Source organism: Tinamus guttatus, unplaced genomic scaffold, assembly GCF_059628265.1.
Source record: "Tinamus guttatus ecotype Peru unplaced genomic scaffold, ASM5962826v1 Tinamus_guttatus_pri_ptg000086l, whole genome shotgun sequence".
In the NCBI taxonomy this organism is placed as follows: Eukaryota; Metazoa; Chordata; class Aves; order Tinamiformes; family Tinamidae; genus Tinamus; species Tinamus guttatus.
This window is the reverse complement of record NW_028288620.1, coordinates 1,851,703-1,867,597: the sequence shown is the minus strand read 5'-3', so window position 1 is coordinate 1,867,597 and position 15,895 is coordinate 1,851,703. Positions and strand designations below refer to the sequence as shown.

Genomic DNA, 15,895 nt, shown 5'->3' with positions numbered 1-15,895 from the left:
TTGAATACCTATGTCTTGCATATACTGCTGCTTTTTCACTTTCAACAAATACAATTTTTGATCCATAAAGAGCCTGTGGACATATGTATAAATCAGGAAGGTAAGTCACGAGAAATAATTCAATTAATACAAGTTTCCATATTTTTATTATATTAAAATATATATATAATTTTATTTTCTCTCAGTTAGATGGGGATTGTGCATTCTTAGATGAGGCACTGAACTTTTTTTATCTATTTCCATGGTTGGGACTAGCAATATTGCTGATTTAATGGAGTAGGAGCTGACCCAGTTTAGTCCACAGAGCTGATATAGCAGACAAACGGAAAATAGATTTTTGTGCGTGTGTTTGTGTATTGCGTTGACAGTCAAAAACAAAGGAATTTAATTTCAAATGTGCTTGAAATAATTTTTCTTTTGTTGTTTCAGACCTGAGAAGCAGAATCTGCTGTTTTTCAACATAGTCCTACCCTAAGTTAAAAACAGACTCTTAATCTATCTTTAGTTATGACAGGGAGATTATGCTTTCCTACGAAAACCTCTCAGTCACAATTTGACAGCTTTTGTTATTAACTGCATCCTGTTCCTACCCTTCTGGCCACGTGCCTGTGCACTGGGCTGCCAAATTATCCAGTGCTTGGGCTTTCTGCTCTTCTGCTATTGCATAGGGCAAGGTTTTCCCTCAGCCATTCCGGCGCAAAGCATGAGAACAGGACGGAGAGAAGTGAAGAAGGGGGAGATCAGACTCATCAGCAGTAATTTTCTGTATTTTTAAACTGTTCTTCACAAAGAGTATCACTGTGCTAGCTTCGAAGGCCGTACCTGACAGAGTACAGAACATGAGTGGCTTGAGTCAATAACATATCAGATGGCTGCATAAATTCCCATCCGTGCTTACATTTGGAAATATGTCATCTAATTAGACTCCTCCGCAGTACCAGAACATCCTTAAAGTGGGGTGAGCTTGAACTGACATTCATTCTGAGAACTTGTGAAAAGTATTGGCTAACATTCGAATAAGAGATTGCCCTTGTTTTTCGTCATCTGAAAGGAGATTTTCTCCTCTTTATTTTGCATGGGGAACTTTGTGAGCCTTTGAAATTATGCCTTAACAAATGTTATGTCTGATGAGTCAACGAAACTTGCCTTTTACGTGTTTCTGGTAATCTTATTTTTAGTTTCTCCCACTTCCCTTTTTACGCAGTTTTCTCTTTCACTTTTCACCCATGACTTGAGCTACAGTGTCTGGACAAAATGTAACAACAAAGGCAGAAATTCTTTTTCTTCACAAATTAGCAATGATAAAAGTGGTAACGCTACAGTTAGATTAATTAAGATTGCAGAGAATTTGACCGAATAGCTGAATATTCCTTGAAACTATGTGACTGAGGATGAGTCTGCTTATTTTTTTGTTCCTCTTTCGCCGAAACGAAGCATTCCGTCAAATTGTATAAAACCAAGAAAAGTAAATATGTTCCAAGTTTTTCTTTTCTTTTTGTTCACCGCTGGAAACAGTGAATTGCTTTGTAAATCATCAGATCTGGAAATATCGTATACCTTTTGTGGTAAGTAAAAGATGGCTTGTTTTTTTCTTACATGGTATTTGCACAATAGCTACTGTAGCCTAAGGAAATGTGATCTTTCTCATTTGTTTCTTTGATGAATACAGAAAAAAGAAAGAAAATTGGTTGGTAATTAGAGTGTATTTCTGTTACTATTACCATGTTATAGGAATTGCACTGCATTGGCATAAGTAGTATACAAGGCTGGTTGCATCAACTATGAAAAAAGAGAGGTTTACTACTAAGTAAAGCAATCATAATTTGGTTTAGGTAAAAATTAAAAGGTAAGAGATTTAAACTTGATCTGTGAGCACCATATTGCCTAAATGATGCGCGTGGATTTACCAATGCATTTGAATCAATAGCTTTAAGTGTATGGGGAAAAGGAAGGCCTAATGTGAGATTCTGTAGGGTTGGGGAACCTGTTGTGCTCTGGGACAACACTATTCACACCTCTTCCCTTGCCATGTCTGTGTTATAGGTTGTTGGATCTATCTACTTTCCTACTGATTTTTTTTCATGGACTTTGTAATAAGTAAGCCCTGATATTAGGAGACCTCTCAAGCAGAGGTCCGTTTAAGGGTGCCCACGTGAACTCAGCAGCAAAAAGTGGGCTTTTGAGGAGATATCTCACAAGGAAAAGACCATGTCTTTTAAAAATCTCTGGGCATTACCAGCGCATATCACTTGGAAAATAGCTATATAAATTAAGGCACAAGAAGGAGTGTTCGTTTTATGTACTTTGCCTTGAATTAATGCCCACTCTTTAAATTTAACAAGTGTAAAACGTTGCAACCCCCTAAGCTTGCAAATTGAGCCTTCGAGACCAGTTATGTTTGCCCTTTCTCTGTCATATTTTCCTGCATTTTTGTTTCTGTCATAAGAAAATGGTTGCTGATTACTGATATTTAATCAATTTCCCTTTGCACATCTGGTTGCTTTAATCCCCAAAATACAGGGCAGCACTTCTCTTTTCAAGTCATCATGACACTGCTTTTGCTCTCTGAGGTGAGCAGCAGCTTAGCATGCAGGTACATCCACCTCCCACCCTATCTGCAAGCCCATGGTGTTTAACAGGAACATGCTTAGAAAAGCAGAAGAAGCAGTTTCTAGAATTAAGATAAAAGTACTGAATGGAATTCCTTCCAAAGGGTGGTAATAAATGATGGTTTTTAAGTAAAATACCAGGTATCAGGCCCTGAATTTGATTAGATATGCGTCATCTAATGCTGAGATTTGCTTTGTGATATACAGCGTGAAGGGACTCAGTCATAAAGCAAATATAGTCACATTTAGTTTATTCTGGAAAATAAGCTGGTCCATTAAAATCATGTTTACCTGCTGTTAGCAGGTTTCTACAATTTCTGTGGTTAGTATAAGAAGGGATATTTTCATCAGAGGACCATGCTTACATAAGGCTAATAAAAAGCGTGTGTCTTCGAATAGAAACAAAAGTACTTTTGCCTCCAGTTGTTTGTGTACAAAATATCAACCTAACAATTGACTTTTCTTATAACTTAATCTGAACTTAATATGATTTTAGTTTTGAATTCTAAGCATATGAACAATCAGAAATTAGGAGGAAAGACTAAGTGAGACGGGCCTGTTTGGTCTGGAGAAAAGAAGGCTGAGAGGAGATTTGATTAACATGTTCAATGTTAATCACCTTGAGGGGTGATTGTAGGGAGGATGGGGCCAGGCTCTTCTCTGTGGTGGCCAGTGACACAGTGACAGGGGGTAATGGGTGTAAGTTGAAACACAGGAAGTTCCACCTCCATGTGAGGAAGAACTTCTTTACTGTGAGGGTGACAGAGCACTGGAACAGGCTGCCCAGAGAGGTTGTGGAATCTCCTCTGGAGATCTTCAAAACCCGCCTGGATGCCACGTGCTCTGGGTGTCCCTGCTGGAGCAGGAGGGGTCAGGCTAGATGATCTCTAGAGGTCCCTTTGCCAATGTCCAACCTTAACCATTCTGTGATTCTGTGAAATATAACGTGCTGCTTGCTATATATATTTTGTATTATATAATTTTACAGTATGTGCCTTATATTAAATAAGTACTTAAAATATATGTGTTTTTATAAAATAAGCATGTATGCTTTTATTATTTTACTGTAGAAGTCTATTCACACTAAATATATGAAATGCTTTTCTGTCCTGTAGATACTATACTTCAGACCTTCGTGTTTAATATAACACCTTGCACCATGATAAATAAACCAATCTGGAATGTTGTGCTTACCTGGATTCCACGTAAGTCTCTTCTTGCCAGAGAAAATTATATTCTATAAATGTAAAAACAAAAACATGATACAAGCAAAAACCTAACACTTCACTCAAAGTGTTAAACAATTTAGGAGAGCAGTTTCTGTGACTGCATAAGGAATTGGTAATGCGATGGACCCAAAAAAAGGTGATTTCTAAAGCATTTTCGGAAATCAGTGCACGTGAGTTGGTCTTGAGCAGTTACCAGAGCTCTGCACGCCGACTGCGCTGTGCTTTGAAACCGCAGGCAGCTCAGGTACGTATGCGTTTGTCCAGAAGAAGCAGATGAGCTTTTGTGGCAAACAAGCACTTCTTATCTGTTTTTTTTTTTGGGGAGAGATAATACCATTTGACTATCCAGGTGTGGCGGGACTTCTGCTAAGGATATGCATATTCTCTAGGCTGGAAGTGTGGTAATGGGTTATGTAGGGAAATCCAACTTTAAACTTACCGTTAAATCTGCAGTATCATAATCTTCACCTTCTGAGTGAAAACTTTGGTGCTGAGGTAGGTTTGTTTCGCTACAGAGATGCCGTTGTGGTGGTTATCAAGTGACAAATGTTTTGTAATAAATACATCCTTAAAACTGCAGGAGTGGTATCTCCTGCAGTTCAACTTGGAGCGTTTATTTGGGTTATCTGTGGTGCTGAGTAAAAATTGTTATTTTTATTGAATAAATTAAAATAAATTTGATTTTTTTTCATTCATGTATTTTTGAATGCTTTTTGCTTAAAAACAGGTTTTGTTGTTGTGGAAATAACATAAAGTTACTTCTGTTAGTGTTGCAGGGAGTATTTAAATTTTTAAAAACATATATATTTTTAAGTAGCATGTTTGTGTTTATGTGTATGTTTTTCTTCATTACCTGTTACCTTTTTTTTTTTTTTTTTTTTGCAATGTCTTAACTAGGAAGTGACGTCAACTTTTTGAAGGTTGTCTTTAAAGTCTGGTTTGATGGTGCCAGAGCATTAGACTGGAAAGAAGTTCTTTGTAGAGGAGCTGATGATGAATATGCTGCCTGTGGAGCGTTGAAAGGAGGTCGGTGGAAATAATATGCAGTATTATTATATCTTGCCTTGCACACTGCCTCCATAAGAAAGTTTTTAAATACTTACCACTAGGCAGATTTCTTAAATGACTGTTTCATTAACCCATGGCGATAGATTTTTCCCTGCAATTTCTACAGCAATTCACATATCTTGACAGGAAAACCTAGAAAAGCTCCATCAAAGCTAGAGCCCTTCAGCTGCTACAAATGTCCTTTGCCCCTCTGCAACTGGTCCATGTTAGCTGCAGACCAGGGCAGTTACGTCTGGCTCCCAGAAGCAGCAGCTTAAGCTACAGAGAGACCTCATGGTTCATAAAGCTAAGGGAGGCTTTGAGGACACAGCTGAAACTCAGATTGCCTCCAGGCACGGACCAGTTTTGTGAACCCTGTGCTCCTGGCTTAGGTAACATAATTCAGAGCAAGCAGTTCTCCAGTGTCAGAACTCTGTTAAAACACAGAATCTCCAAATTCTGTGCTTTTAATGTCTTTGTTGTGTGGTTTCCACCTCTGTACAGCAGGATTAATAATACCGTTTAGCTCATTATCATAGTTTTATTGTTAATATCTCTAAAATTTCATGAGATTTTTTTTTTTTTTTGGTGTGTGTGTATGTTTGAGTGGACTGCACACACAAACCTGAGAGGAGCCAGGGACATTACTAATTTCCAGAACACAGTTCATTTAAGTAAGTGGCTAGATGATGTTTTAAAGATCTTCTCTACACAGATATCTAATGCTGTCTCTTTTTAGAGAAGGCTCAATCCTGCCACGGGGACTAAGTAATATTGATGTGACACAAGTTTAGAAACAGAATTCATGATATCAGGCTACAAGCTAAAAAGACCAAATGAGGGGTCACAGTGTGAAGTCCATGTTTTCCCTGTTTTTTTGTATGAGGTGCTTATCTGTGCTTGCCTAACACTTCCTCATGGGACTCTGCCTGCCCAAGCACTAAACTTAACCTTTACTGCAAACTGAAAACTCTTGCAAGTTCCCGTGACAATCAAGTTATCACTTGCATGGGTCTGCAGGAGATGTTGCAGTAGCATTGTGCTTAGTTTTTACTTCCTGACATGTGTTTAGACAAATAGATGGAATTCTGGGAGAAGAAATAGCTAAAGGTTTTATAATTTGGAAGAGTACTGGGTTGTTACTGAGAGATATGACACATTGCTTTGAAGTTATTCACGAAGTTTGACTGATGGCTTTGTGATTAAGTAACCATTTCTGTGACGATGATCCCTATTTTACAGAAACATTTGCAACAACATTTGATATTAAAGGTGCAAGAACGATGTTTCCACAGGTACTTTCCAACATTTCATATAAAGAGATAACTATAGTAAAATAATGTACTTATATGTGTATATATTCTGGAAAGAGATTTTCACTCAAGCTGTAGAAAACCGCAAAAGGAAATGTAAAAAAATTTTCTTATGCTTGAAGTAATGACTAAAGAGTTGTGATGGTTCTGAAAGAATATATGTGTTCAGGTTATTCCTCTATGCACAACTTTCCATAAACTTTATTCTGCAGTAGAAAATAACATTAGTATTAGTTAATGTCACACTAATTATTATGTTTGTTTGATAAATTACTGTGTTTACTTTAGCCAGAGGGGTGAATCCATCCATACTGTTTCTTCCTATTCGATTCATTCTCTTAAGGTCTCCTCACACTCTCACTGTTCCACCTAGGAATCTTTTGCAGAGATTTGAAGAGGGATAGCAACTATTGAAAGTAAAAGGCCTGTCCCAATGTTGAACCAGGAGCAGCAGCAGTCCTCAAGTTAGCCCAGGCTCATCCAAACTCTGCCTAATCAGCCTGAATCTTCCCAAGACCTGACACTAGCCGCAGCATCGCTAACCAGACGTGCCTATTCATTCCCACAAATGTTGCTAAGGAGCTCCTAGTGGCACAAAATGTCCAATGTCCCCTTCCTAGCCCTTAATTTAAAGTTTGTGGGCCTGCAGCGGGATTGAACTCCAGCCCAGCATCCCTTCTAGCCCCAGAGCTGTTGGTAGACAGGAACCTCCCCTGCCAAAGGTCCTCTGATAGATGAGGTGCTTATCTGTGCTTGCCTGACACTTCTTTATGGGTCTCTACCAGCCCAAGCACTAAGCCTAATGAGAGCCTTTACTAGAAACTTTCAAGCTTTCCACTCTTTCCATTAGTTCTAAGAGCCCTTCTGATCCCCAATGCTCAGCCACAGCTTGTCATATCAGAAGAGGAAATTGTCAAAGTAGTAGGGTGAGATCTGAGTTCAGTATTGGCCACCATCCTAACTTTTGTCCTGATGCTCCTGAGAGTCTCCTGTCTATACGAAGATATGAAGATCAAATAGGCAGACAGAAAAGAGTTATATCTAGGATTATGTTGCTCTGTGAATCAGACTGCTGGATGCAGAGGAGCAAAATCCTAGGTTTGGAAGGAAAGCTGAGCTAACATGAGGACTGGTGTTGGCTTCTTTAGTGTCTCCTATGGGAAAGCATGGCTGTGTTAGAGCTGGAGCCCCGGCTAACACTGCAGCAAGCAGGCTTCTACTTGCCAGGGAGCAGCCTGAGCTACTCCCCAAAGGAGGGTGACAGCTGGGCTGGCAGGGCCATGCTGGCCCCAACAGGACACCATCCCACCGTGCCGGCAGGAAGAGCAAGGCAGGGCTGGTGGCTGTGACCAGGCTCAGCCTCAGCCACAGACAGCTCTGCAATCATGAGACAGATCGAAGGGCAAACCAAAAGCCAGACCAGGGCAGGGAAAGGACAAGGCCAGGCACAGGCAAACCTGCAACATATCCGAGTAAGAGCAAGACCAGGGGCAAGGGCTGGAGCTTAAACGCAGCTGCCAAACAAGGCAGGGAAGGTCCAGCCAAGGCACCACAGCTGATCCAAGATGACGGGCTGTGCTGCAGCAGAGCTGGTCCTGGGCACAGGCAGCCAAAGCTCTAGGACAGGAGGAAGAAGCTGCAGACTCACTGGGTGCCCTCATGGGCCTAAGAACATGATTTAGGCCTGGGCCAAAAGGGCCTTATGCTTACTCCAGTGGCTGGATCTGGAAGGAAGCGGTGGGCTATCCCAAGGACAGTTGCTGGCAACATCACCTGGTTTCACCAGGTCTGGGACTCACAAGGGCCATGGAGCTAGGGCCAAAGCAACAGCTACCTCTAGAATTAGGCTTAGAATCTAGGCCCTTAGGGTGGCACCCAAACGCCTTCCCTCTGACATTTTTTTCTTTCCTCTCACACTCCTCTCTCTGGTACACTTCATCCTAATCCTGACACCGTGTCCAAACTCAGCACATATTTTATGCCACCGGTAATACTATGAGGTTGTTTTAGCTTTTATTGAGCAGATATTCGATGAACTCACATCATATAGTCACTAAAGAGAACCTATTTGGCAAATGCCATTGAGGCTGAATGGAAATTACAAGTATCCAGTACCTGATTATGGCTGAGAACAACTGAATAAACTGACTAATACAACAAACACTATTACAAAGACTGACCTGAGGCTGTGCAGCAGGTAGCCTGGAGGATTCTTCTAGGCTTACCATAAAATACAGGGACTATGGTTGCAATTACCTGTGGCATATATATATGTGTAGGGAAGAAGGTAGCATAAAGTCAGCAGAAAGCAGGAAAAAAAAGCATTGGTGTGTTTCAGTCCCTGCTGGATGTAAACTATAAGGGCTAGTGAGGTAATACTGCCTCACAGCAAGAACAGAAAAAAAAAAAAAAAGCAGCACGCTTGCCCATTGCTGCAGAACAGAGCTGGTCTGTCAGCTTGGTTAATTCCTCTTTGTGTGTCTATTTTGTCAGCTGGAGCAGCAACCCCAAGTCAGAACCATTAATCAAGAGGCCGGTTCTGAAAGGGGGTGCCTTGCGCGCGCAGGACTGCTCGGTTTGGGAGAGAGCCCTGAGAAGTATAAGCCAGATCACAGCCTACGGTGACTAGTGCTGGGCTGGAGGACAGGAGATCGTGCAGTATTTTTTTTGTGTGTGCATATATATTTGGATATGTTCCTGATAACAATCTCTGATGGGAATCTTTGTTTTTCCATCCTAACAAAAATAACGTGAACTGTGCTAACTAGCTGCTTGACCAGAAACTGGTAGCATTATACATTGATTTTGTTTTTTTTTCTGCTCGTTTTTAGGGAACATATACTGTTATTTTGCAAGGATTCTCTGATGATTCTGAGAAGAATATGCTCATATGCCTAAATTTCACCATGATAGTAAAACAAGAAGCTCTCTGAATGTGACAAACGTTACGAATAATTCCTGAACGCAGAGATCCCGTCTGCGAGCAATCGGAACCTGATCTATAAAATAATAAGCACACTAATTATCTGGGGATAGAATACAGCATGTACTGTATGGAAGCCTGCATGATGGATAGTCTTATCCATTTATAGCACTGCTGTAATCAGATGCTCAGCCAATGTGCACAAAATCTCTGGGAATCAGGCCTGCTGATTAATCCTGCCAGTGATTCTGAATGGATGTGGGATTAATAACTGCATTTCTCTGCTGTGCCTAGAGTTATGAAAAAGCTGAGTATTTCAGACTGCACTGAATTATAATACAAGAATTTTTGAAGTCATGAGCTGCAAGATTTAGGTATTTTCCATTACTCAGTTTAAAACATGACAGTACTTGAATCTAGAGCCCTTGTTTTTCTATTAACAATCCAACTCGATTGTACGACCAACTCGTGAAACAGCTTTCATGCTCCTGTTGTTTTCTGATTATCTTGAAAGGCTTCCTAATCTTCTCTTGTTTTCACCACAGTGAAAGAAAAGAGTAACAACGTGTTATCTGCTATTAGCTATTGTAAATAAAATGCAAAGTGACATATCTTGCCATATATGCTGCTTCAGTACAACTGAATTAAGCTGTGCAGAGCAATAGCCTCAACGCAACATGCCTGGATTCTGTGATTCCGTACCAGTGTTGAAGTTGTGTGCTGTGCTGGTCACTAGGGTGTGCTGCACCCAGCAGTTTACTCCAAACTCTGGGGGAAAAAAATGAAAACAACCGAGCAAGTCAACAGACCAACCAACCAACTAACCCTCTTCCAGACTACTAAATAAACATCCCATCATGCAAATTAATGGAAATAAAAATGTTACATTCACTTCAACAGAGGCATCCTTCAAGTTGAGTACCAGAAAAAAAAACAAAATACCCTAAACTGAACAAGACAGGTAGACACTTGATTTTAGGTGCTTGTTTTAAAAGCTGGCTTCACTGTAACTATAATTTGGCAAAATCATCAATATTCAATAAAAATATAAGAAATGTCTTATGATAGAATGCAAGAAGTCAAAATTACGTCAAAGTGGTAAAGGCAATGCTCACGTTCAGCCTGCAGACCATTATGGCAGTGATCCATTATAGACCATTACGGCTGCCCCTTTTTGAATTTAAATGACTTGTAGTCATTTTCCTCCACATCTAAAGCATCGATCAAAAATCAGCCAGAAAGCCTGCTAATTATTTTCTACTTTTCTCCTTCTACTCTGTTCATTTCAAATAGTATTACTGTATATAATGGTATGTTGTCCCCTTGTACGCATTTTGCAAAAATGTCCAGAAAACACAAGTAGCCTTCTCAATTTTTTTTTTTTTGCCAAAGTGTTCCAACTTCTGTGTTACTCTGACTCTTTCTGGAAGGTGGAAGAAACAGTTAAAACAATATTTTCAGTAAGTACCAAGTCCCTATTTTAACTATCAAGAACAAGAACTAACTAGTGGGAAGCATTTGTATTCAGCGGGCCCACATTTTTCCTAGTCTTCCTTTTGTTGCTGATGTTCTTAAAGAAGCCCCTCCTGCTGTCCTTGACACACCTCACCAGATTCAATTCCAAATGGCCTCTCCCATCCCTGCATACTTGGATGACGTCCCTGTATTCCTCCCGAGTGGTGTGTCCCTGTTTCCACCCTTTCTACGCTTTTTCCCTCTCTGTTTGAGCTCTGCCAGGAGCTCCTTGACCATCCATGCAGATCTCCTGCCCGCCTTTCTCATCTTCTTGCTCACTGAGATGCACCGTAACACAGCAGCACATTGCTAAGCAGAGCACAAGAGGCACAATTTTATAAAGCAAAGACCTGTCAAAGAGCTCGAGCTTTCCCCTGCACGTGATCAAAGGTTTCCATTTACTGTGGCACTGGCAACTTCTTTAGTACATGTGCAAGAGAAGACAGAAATTATTTTGTAAAATGTAATATCATGAGAATTTATTGCCTTGAAATTATCGTGATACCATGGAGTGACTGGTTGATCTGAAAGCAGAGCATTGCTTTGCACATCTTTGTCCTGGGACAGAGCTTTTTTTCAAAGCTTACTTATTTATTTATTTATTTTTCCTCTTTTACTGTGGTCTGTAGTTGACAGAAGTTATTCAACTTGCTTCTTTTACAAGCCTGTCAGAGCACAAACTGAGGGCTCGGCAACAAAGACTAATCTCTTTAGGATAAGGTGAATTGCTCGGACACAGCAAAGACCGATGTGAATTTTTCCCTTTTCTTCAAATCATTAGGTCAATAAACTTTCATCTTTTTTGATTTTTTTAACTTCTTCATTTCCTGCAACAGAATTTGGATGTTATCAATGACATAAACTCTTCACAGAGTATTTCTGACTTAAAATAATGGAAACTACAGATTCTGAGATACAAGTATATTGCCAATAATTCCAGTTATCTCTGCAAATTCCCCTACAAACCTACGTAAATCAAGGGAGGACTAATATAAAACATACTTACCTGAATCTAATATTTAAAATCATCACAAATATCTCTCTTCTCTTCCTCGTTACTGTTGTTCCTAAGCAGGATTTGCTGCAGATGGGAAAATAGCTTTTCTTCACCCCCTCACCCTCTGTCACCAAGCAGTTCCTGTAAAATGTGTTTTTCAATAAGCATGCACACTTTTTGAATTCTGTATTAAGATTCCAATTGATAAAAGCAGTGAAAATTAAGTAACCGAATATGAGAAAAACCCCGCTGACCACAATACCATACATCTCTGCTGGCTCAAATTGTAACATCATTTGGGCTAGACGCACAAAAAAAATCCACACGATTTGGGTATTTTGATAGCATATTTTCTTACTATGGAGGTATACTGGAAGATATAAGCGATCATTTAGTTACCAGCCAGCTTAGCTGGTAAAAAACCACATATGTTCATATTGAAATAAAGGCATTGGAAGCTCCAGAAAGCAGGTCCTGGGCACACACTGTCGCTTGTGGATCCTAGACGTGCACTGCATGTCTGCTGTGTGTCCATAACTTTTTCTTTCAAGCAAAGAGAGACTTTATATACATGTGTATATGTGTGTGTGTACATATATTTATGTGCGTGTGTGTGTGTACATATTTATGTTTATAAAATAGATACATATTCTTGGCTACCCAGCTTATAATAGTTTATCATAGCTTCTTTCTGCAAAGTTTGTATATATGCTTTTTTTTTCCTTAGGCATTTGCAGAATGTCTGTATTAGCTGAAGGTGTGGTGTTTTTTGTTTATTTTTTTTACTGACACAAGGATACTAGCAAAACTTTTGGCAGTAAAACCATCGTTTTGCTCACTGGACAGAGGAGTCATTGATTCTGAGTATTAAGATCCGTATCTGTCTCTGTTTTCCTGTCCCATACAAAACCTTTTCATACAACAAAATAGATAGTTTTTATAAATTTATAATTTCTGTTAACCAGGGTCATCTGCTGTGTTTTTTGGGGGGGGGTGGGAGGGTATTTTGATAGAGTAATATTGTTTAACAATATCAGTAATGCAACTTAAAAAAAACTACAGTGTGTAAAAACAAACACAGAAAAAAGGGAAAAATAGCACTAAAATCCTCTGAAAATCTGACCTTCACTTATGGATAAAAGAGAAAATGAGCAAAAAATCCACAACACATGCAAGGGTACACTGCTGTTCACCTTGACTCTAAATTGACACTGCCTTAGAAATGCCTTGACTTTATTTCACATCCAACTATCAGTTGAACAGAGTGGTAATTATCTTTTATAATCATATATTGCACTGAAGAAATCTGTCCAACGTTTGTGGATGTTTCATGCAGTGGAATTTTGTTTATATTGCTAAGGCATTAAAAAATAGAATAATAAACATCATTAATGAACGTTTTAGACATGTCAGAAAAATAGGCTGTCAGCAGCAATGTGCCTTTCTAAATCCTTAAAAAATCTTTAAAAATTGCTTAAGCAGGAAAAAACAAAATATTAAAATACAGAAAAAGTCTTGACAGCTAAATAATAAGGAAAAGAGCGGTTGGGTCAAATCAATCATTTTGATAACTTCAGAATGATGTGTGTTTATTTGGATCAAAAAGCTTAAAAATAGTGATCTTCAAATAGCTTAAACTTTAAGGGTAACATTACTCAGAAGATGGCAACCTTACAAAGAGTCAAAATTGGATGCTTCAACAGCTAAATAATATTCTGCTGCATGTTTGTGCTGACAAATTGGCATTATTCAGGGCAAGGCCATTGTGCCAAAAAATCTTAGAGATGCTGTTGATGAAGCCAAAGTCAAGCTGTGGTCCTCACGTTAATTCCTCTGTGAGAACCGGAGTTGCCCTGCTGGGTACAGATGCACAGCCCAGGTCTAGTCCCATGTGCTCAGGATGGGCAGCAGGATTTTAGTGAAATGTGCTGCCCACTTGGGACCTGGTCTTGCCAGCTTCTAATGAGACCTAGAGCTTCTGCACATCTCCAAACTGGAGATTCTCGGCAACGTATACTTTCCTGTATGGCAATCTTTTCACAGTCATAATGCCGACAATTTCATTTACATGTAGATGAGACATCTGTGATAAAATAAACAAACTGCATCGCCTCCCAGGCTGGCATCAGTTCAATTGCAAATGTTTTTTATATAAAAGCAACTTGATTCATTTGAAACTGCTCCTACTACCTGCTGCTCCACCAAAGGGCATAGCCAATCCTCATGTTAAGTATTTTGCAGCAGAAAATATGGAATAAGACGGTGAATATCACTTCAGTGTTGAAGATGTGCAAAAAAACAAGGGAAAAAGTACAGGTGGGGTTAACAGTTGCATAAAATACATAATGAGAGGCAACAAGATGTTTGAAGTATTTATAGGTAACCATCAAATGCAATATCAGTGAGTCAGGCACCAATACTAGATTTATTTGAAAGCGGAGACTTTCTCCAAGCATTTTGCCAATACAACAAGGATGACTAAGGCACTTCAGTTCTGAGAGAAGAGCTAAAATTTGCCATAAGCTCAAGAAATTCAGCAGCTACAATTATCATGATCTGGATTTTTAATATTTGGATTGCAGTGGTGCCTTCTGTAAGTAGTTTGCAATCAGGATTGTTGCTTCCCTGCTGTGTACTGTATAAATATTTATGAAATTAGTGGAATAAAATCTTAGGCCTTCTTTGAAATGTGATTTATGGCCAAATCACGTACACAAACATCTAGCCCATGGAAAGTCACCCAGAATCCCTGAATTCTGTAACGGACAATGAGATTGCTTGACATTTCTATAGGGCAACCCAGACACCCTATAGCATGAGTTGGCAGCAGTTCTCAATTTTCAATATAGAATGGCAGACAAATGGAATTAGTTCCTTTTTCCACTGCAATAAACTACATTAGGTTCCTCTGATCTCTTTTCTTCATCAGAAATAATCTAAGGGCTAGACTCCTGGGTTATGGAAGTTCTGTCTGCATTTTGGCCAGATACAAGCCAACAAAGTGAAAGTATCTGATCCTGAAGTTTAGAACCCATGGAAACAATAAAAGCAGAAGTAATATATACCAGTGTCAGTCTCTGTCATGTACAGAATAACAAGGAGAGAGTCTAGGAGTGGCGTGGTCACCTCAGCTTTCTACATGTGTTCAGCTGACTTTTTCTGCTAAGAAGAAATAGATATCAAAGAATTGAAGAGTAAACTGATTCTTATCTTACAAGGTTTTGACATTTTCTAATGCAGATTGTTGGTCTTAAATTCCCAGCATTAAGTTGTCATATTCTCATTCCCTATCTTCCTTTGTGCTTCTTTAAAGCCATGGGGCAACTGTGCACTTAAAGCTGAAGTAAAGGCCTCCCCACTGGGTGAGACCTTTGCCCTGTTATGGGAGTGTGTGTGTGTGTGGAACAGCAGGGTTTTGCAGACAAGCCAGGACCTGCTGTTTTATGTACCATATATACTAAAAGATGGATCTTATGATATCCCACAGGACCCATGTTTTGAGATGTTGAGAGAGCATTACTCCCATCAGGAGATCTTATTGGAAATGCAAGCAAACTCCTCGGTGTTGATTGCATATATTATATTGGGCTTATCCTATTATTTTCTGTTGAAAAGAAGATATAATACTTGACGACAAGTGAGATAGATATTGAAAAGGCCAGGAAAGAAAGGGAATATGCTCTGTTTAGGCTTTAAGCTCCTAACAAGTCTTCCAAAGTTAGGAGCAAGACCAGAATAGAAGGAAGAGGTTTGCTTTAAGTTAGTGCCTCACTTTTTGAAAGCAACAACTGTTACGTGAATTACAGTGCTTGGAGAGCTTGTCCTCACCAACAATTGACATGCTAGTATCTTGCTGAATAAAATTGGGCAATTGAATGGGAATGGAAGCTCTGTACCTAGAACCTTAAGCATGACACAGACTTGCATAAATCAACGAGACCATTTTTTAGAAGGGCTTGTAGGGCTTGGTCCTTGATAAGATAAGTGCCTGTACATAATATGCACTTGTCACTATGCTCCTGAATGACTCAGAAGACCAGTAACATGGCAGAAAGCCTTTCACCTGCAGACTGTCAGTCTGAATCTGTCAAACAGCCAAAAATCGCTGCTCTAAGAAATTTCATGCAAAAATTCCAAACAGTGCTAGAAGAATATTAAGGCTGCATAGTTATATACTCAAATCAGGAAGGGTTGTCACTCAATTTTAATGTGCCCCCTCTGCTAAAGCCTTACAATTCAGTCTTTATAATCCAATCACATAT

The 15,895-nt window shown here is 39.4% G+C and overlaps 1 protein-coding gene across 1 annotated transcript; it reads left to right on the top strand.

The window, feature by feature from the left end:
• Positions 1-1,331: 1,331 nt before the first annotated feature.
• Positions 1,332-9,742, top strand: LY96 (lymphocyte antigen 96). The gene is made up of 5 exons (XM_010225446.2): positions 1,332-1,565; positions 3,725-3,814; positions 4,736-4,864; positions 6,128-6,180; positions 9,030-9,742. Exons 1-5 carry the CDS (start codon positions 1,472-1,474, stop codon positions 9,129-9,131), a joined length of 468 nt encoding a protein of 155 aa, XP_010223748.1. The 5' UTR covers positions 1,332-1,471; the 3' UTR covers positions 9,132-9,742.
• Positions 9,743-15,895: the final 6,153 nt, after the last annotated feature.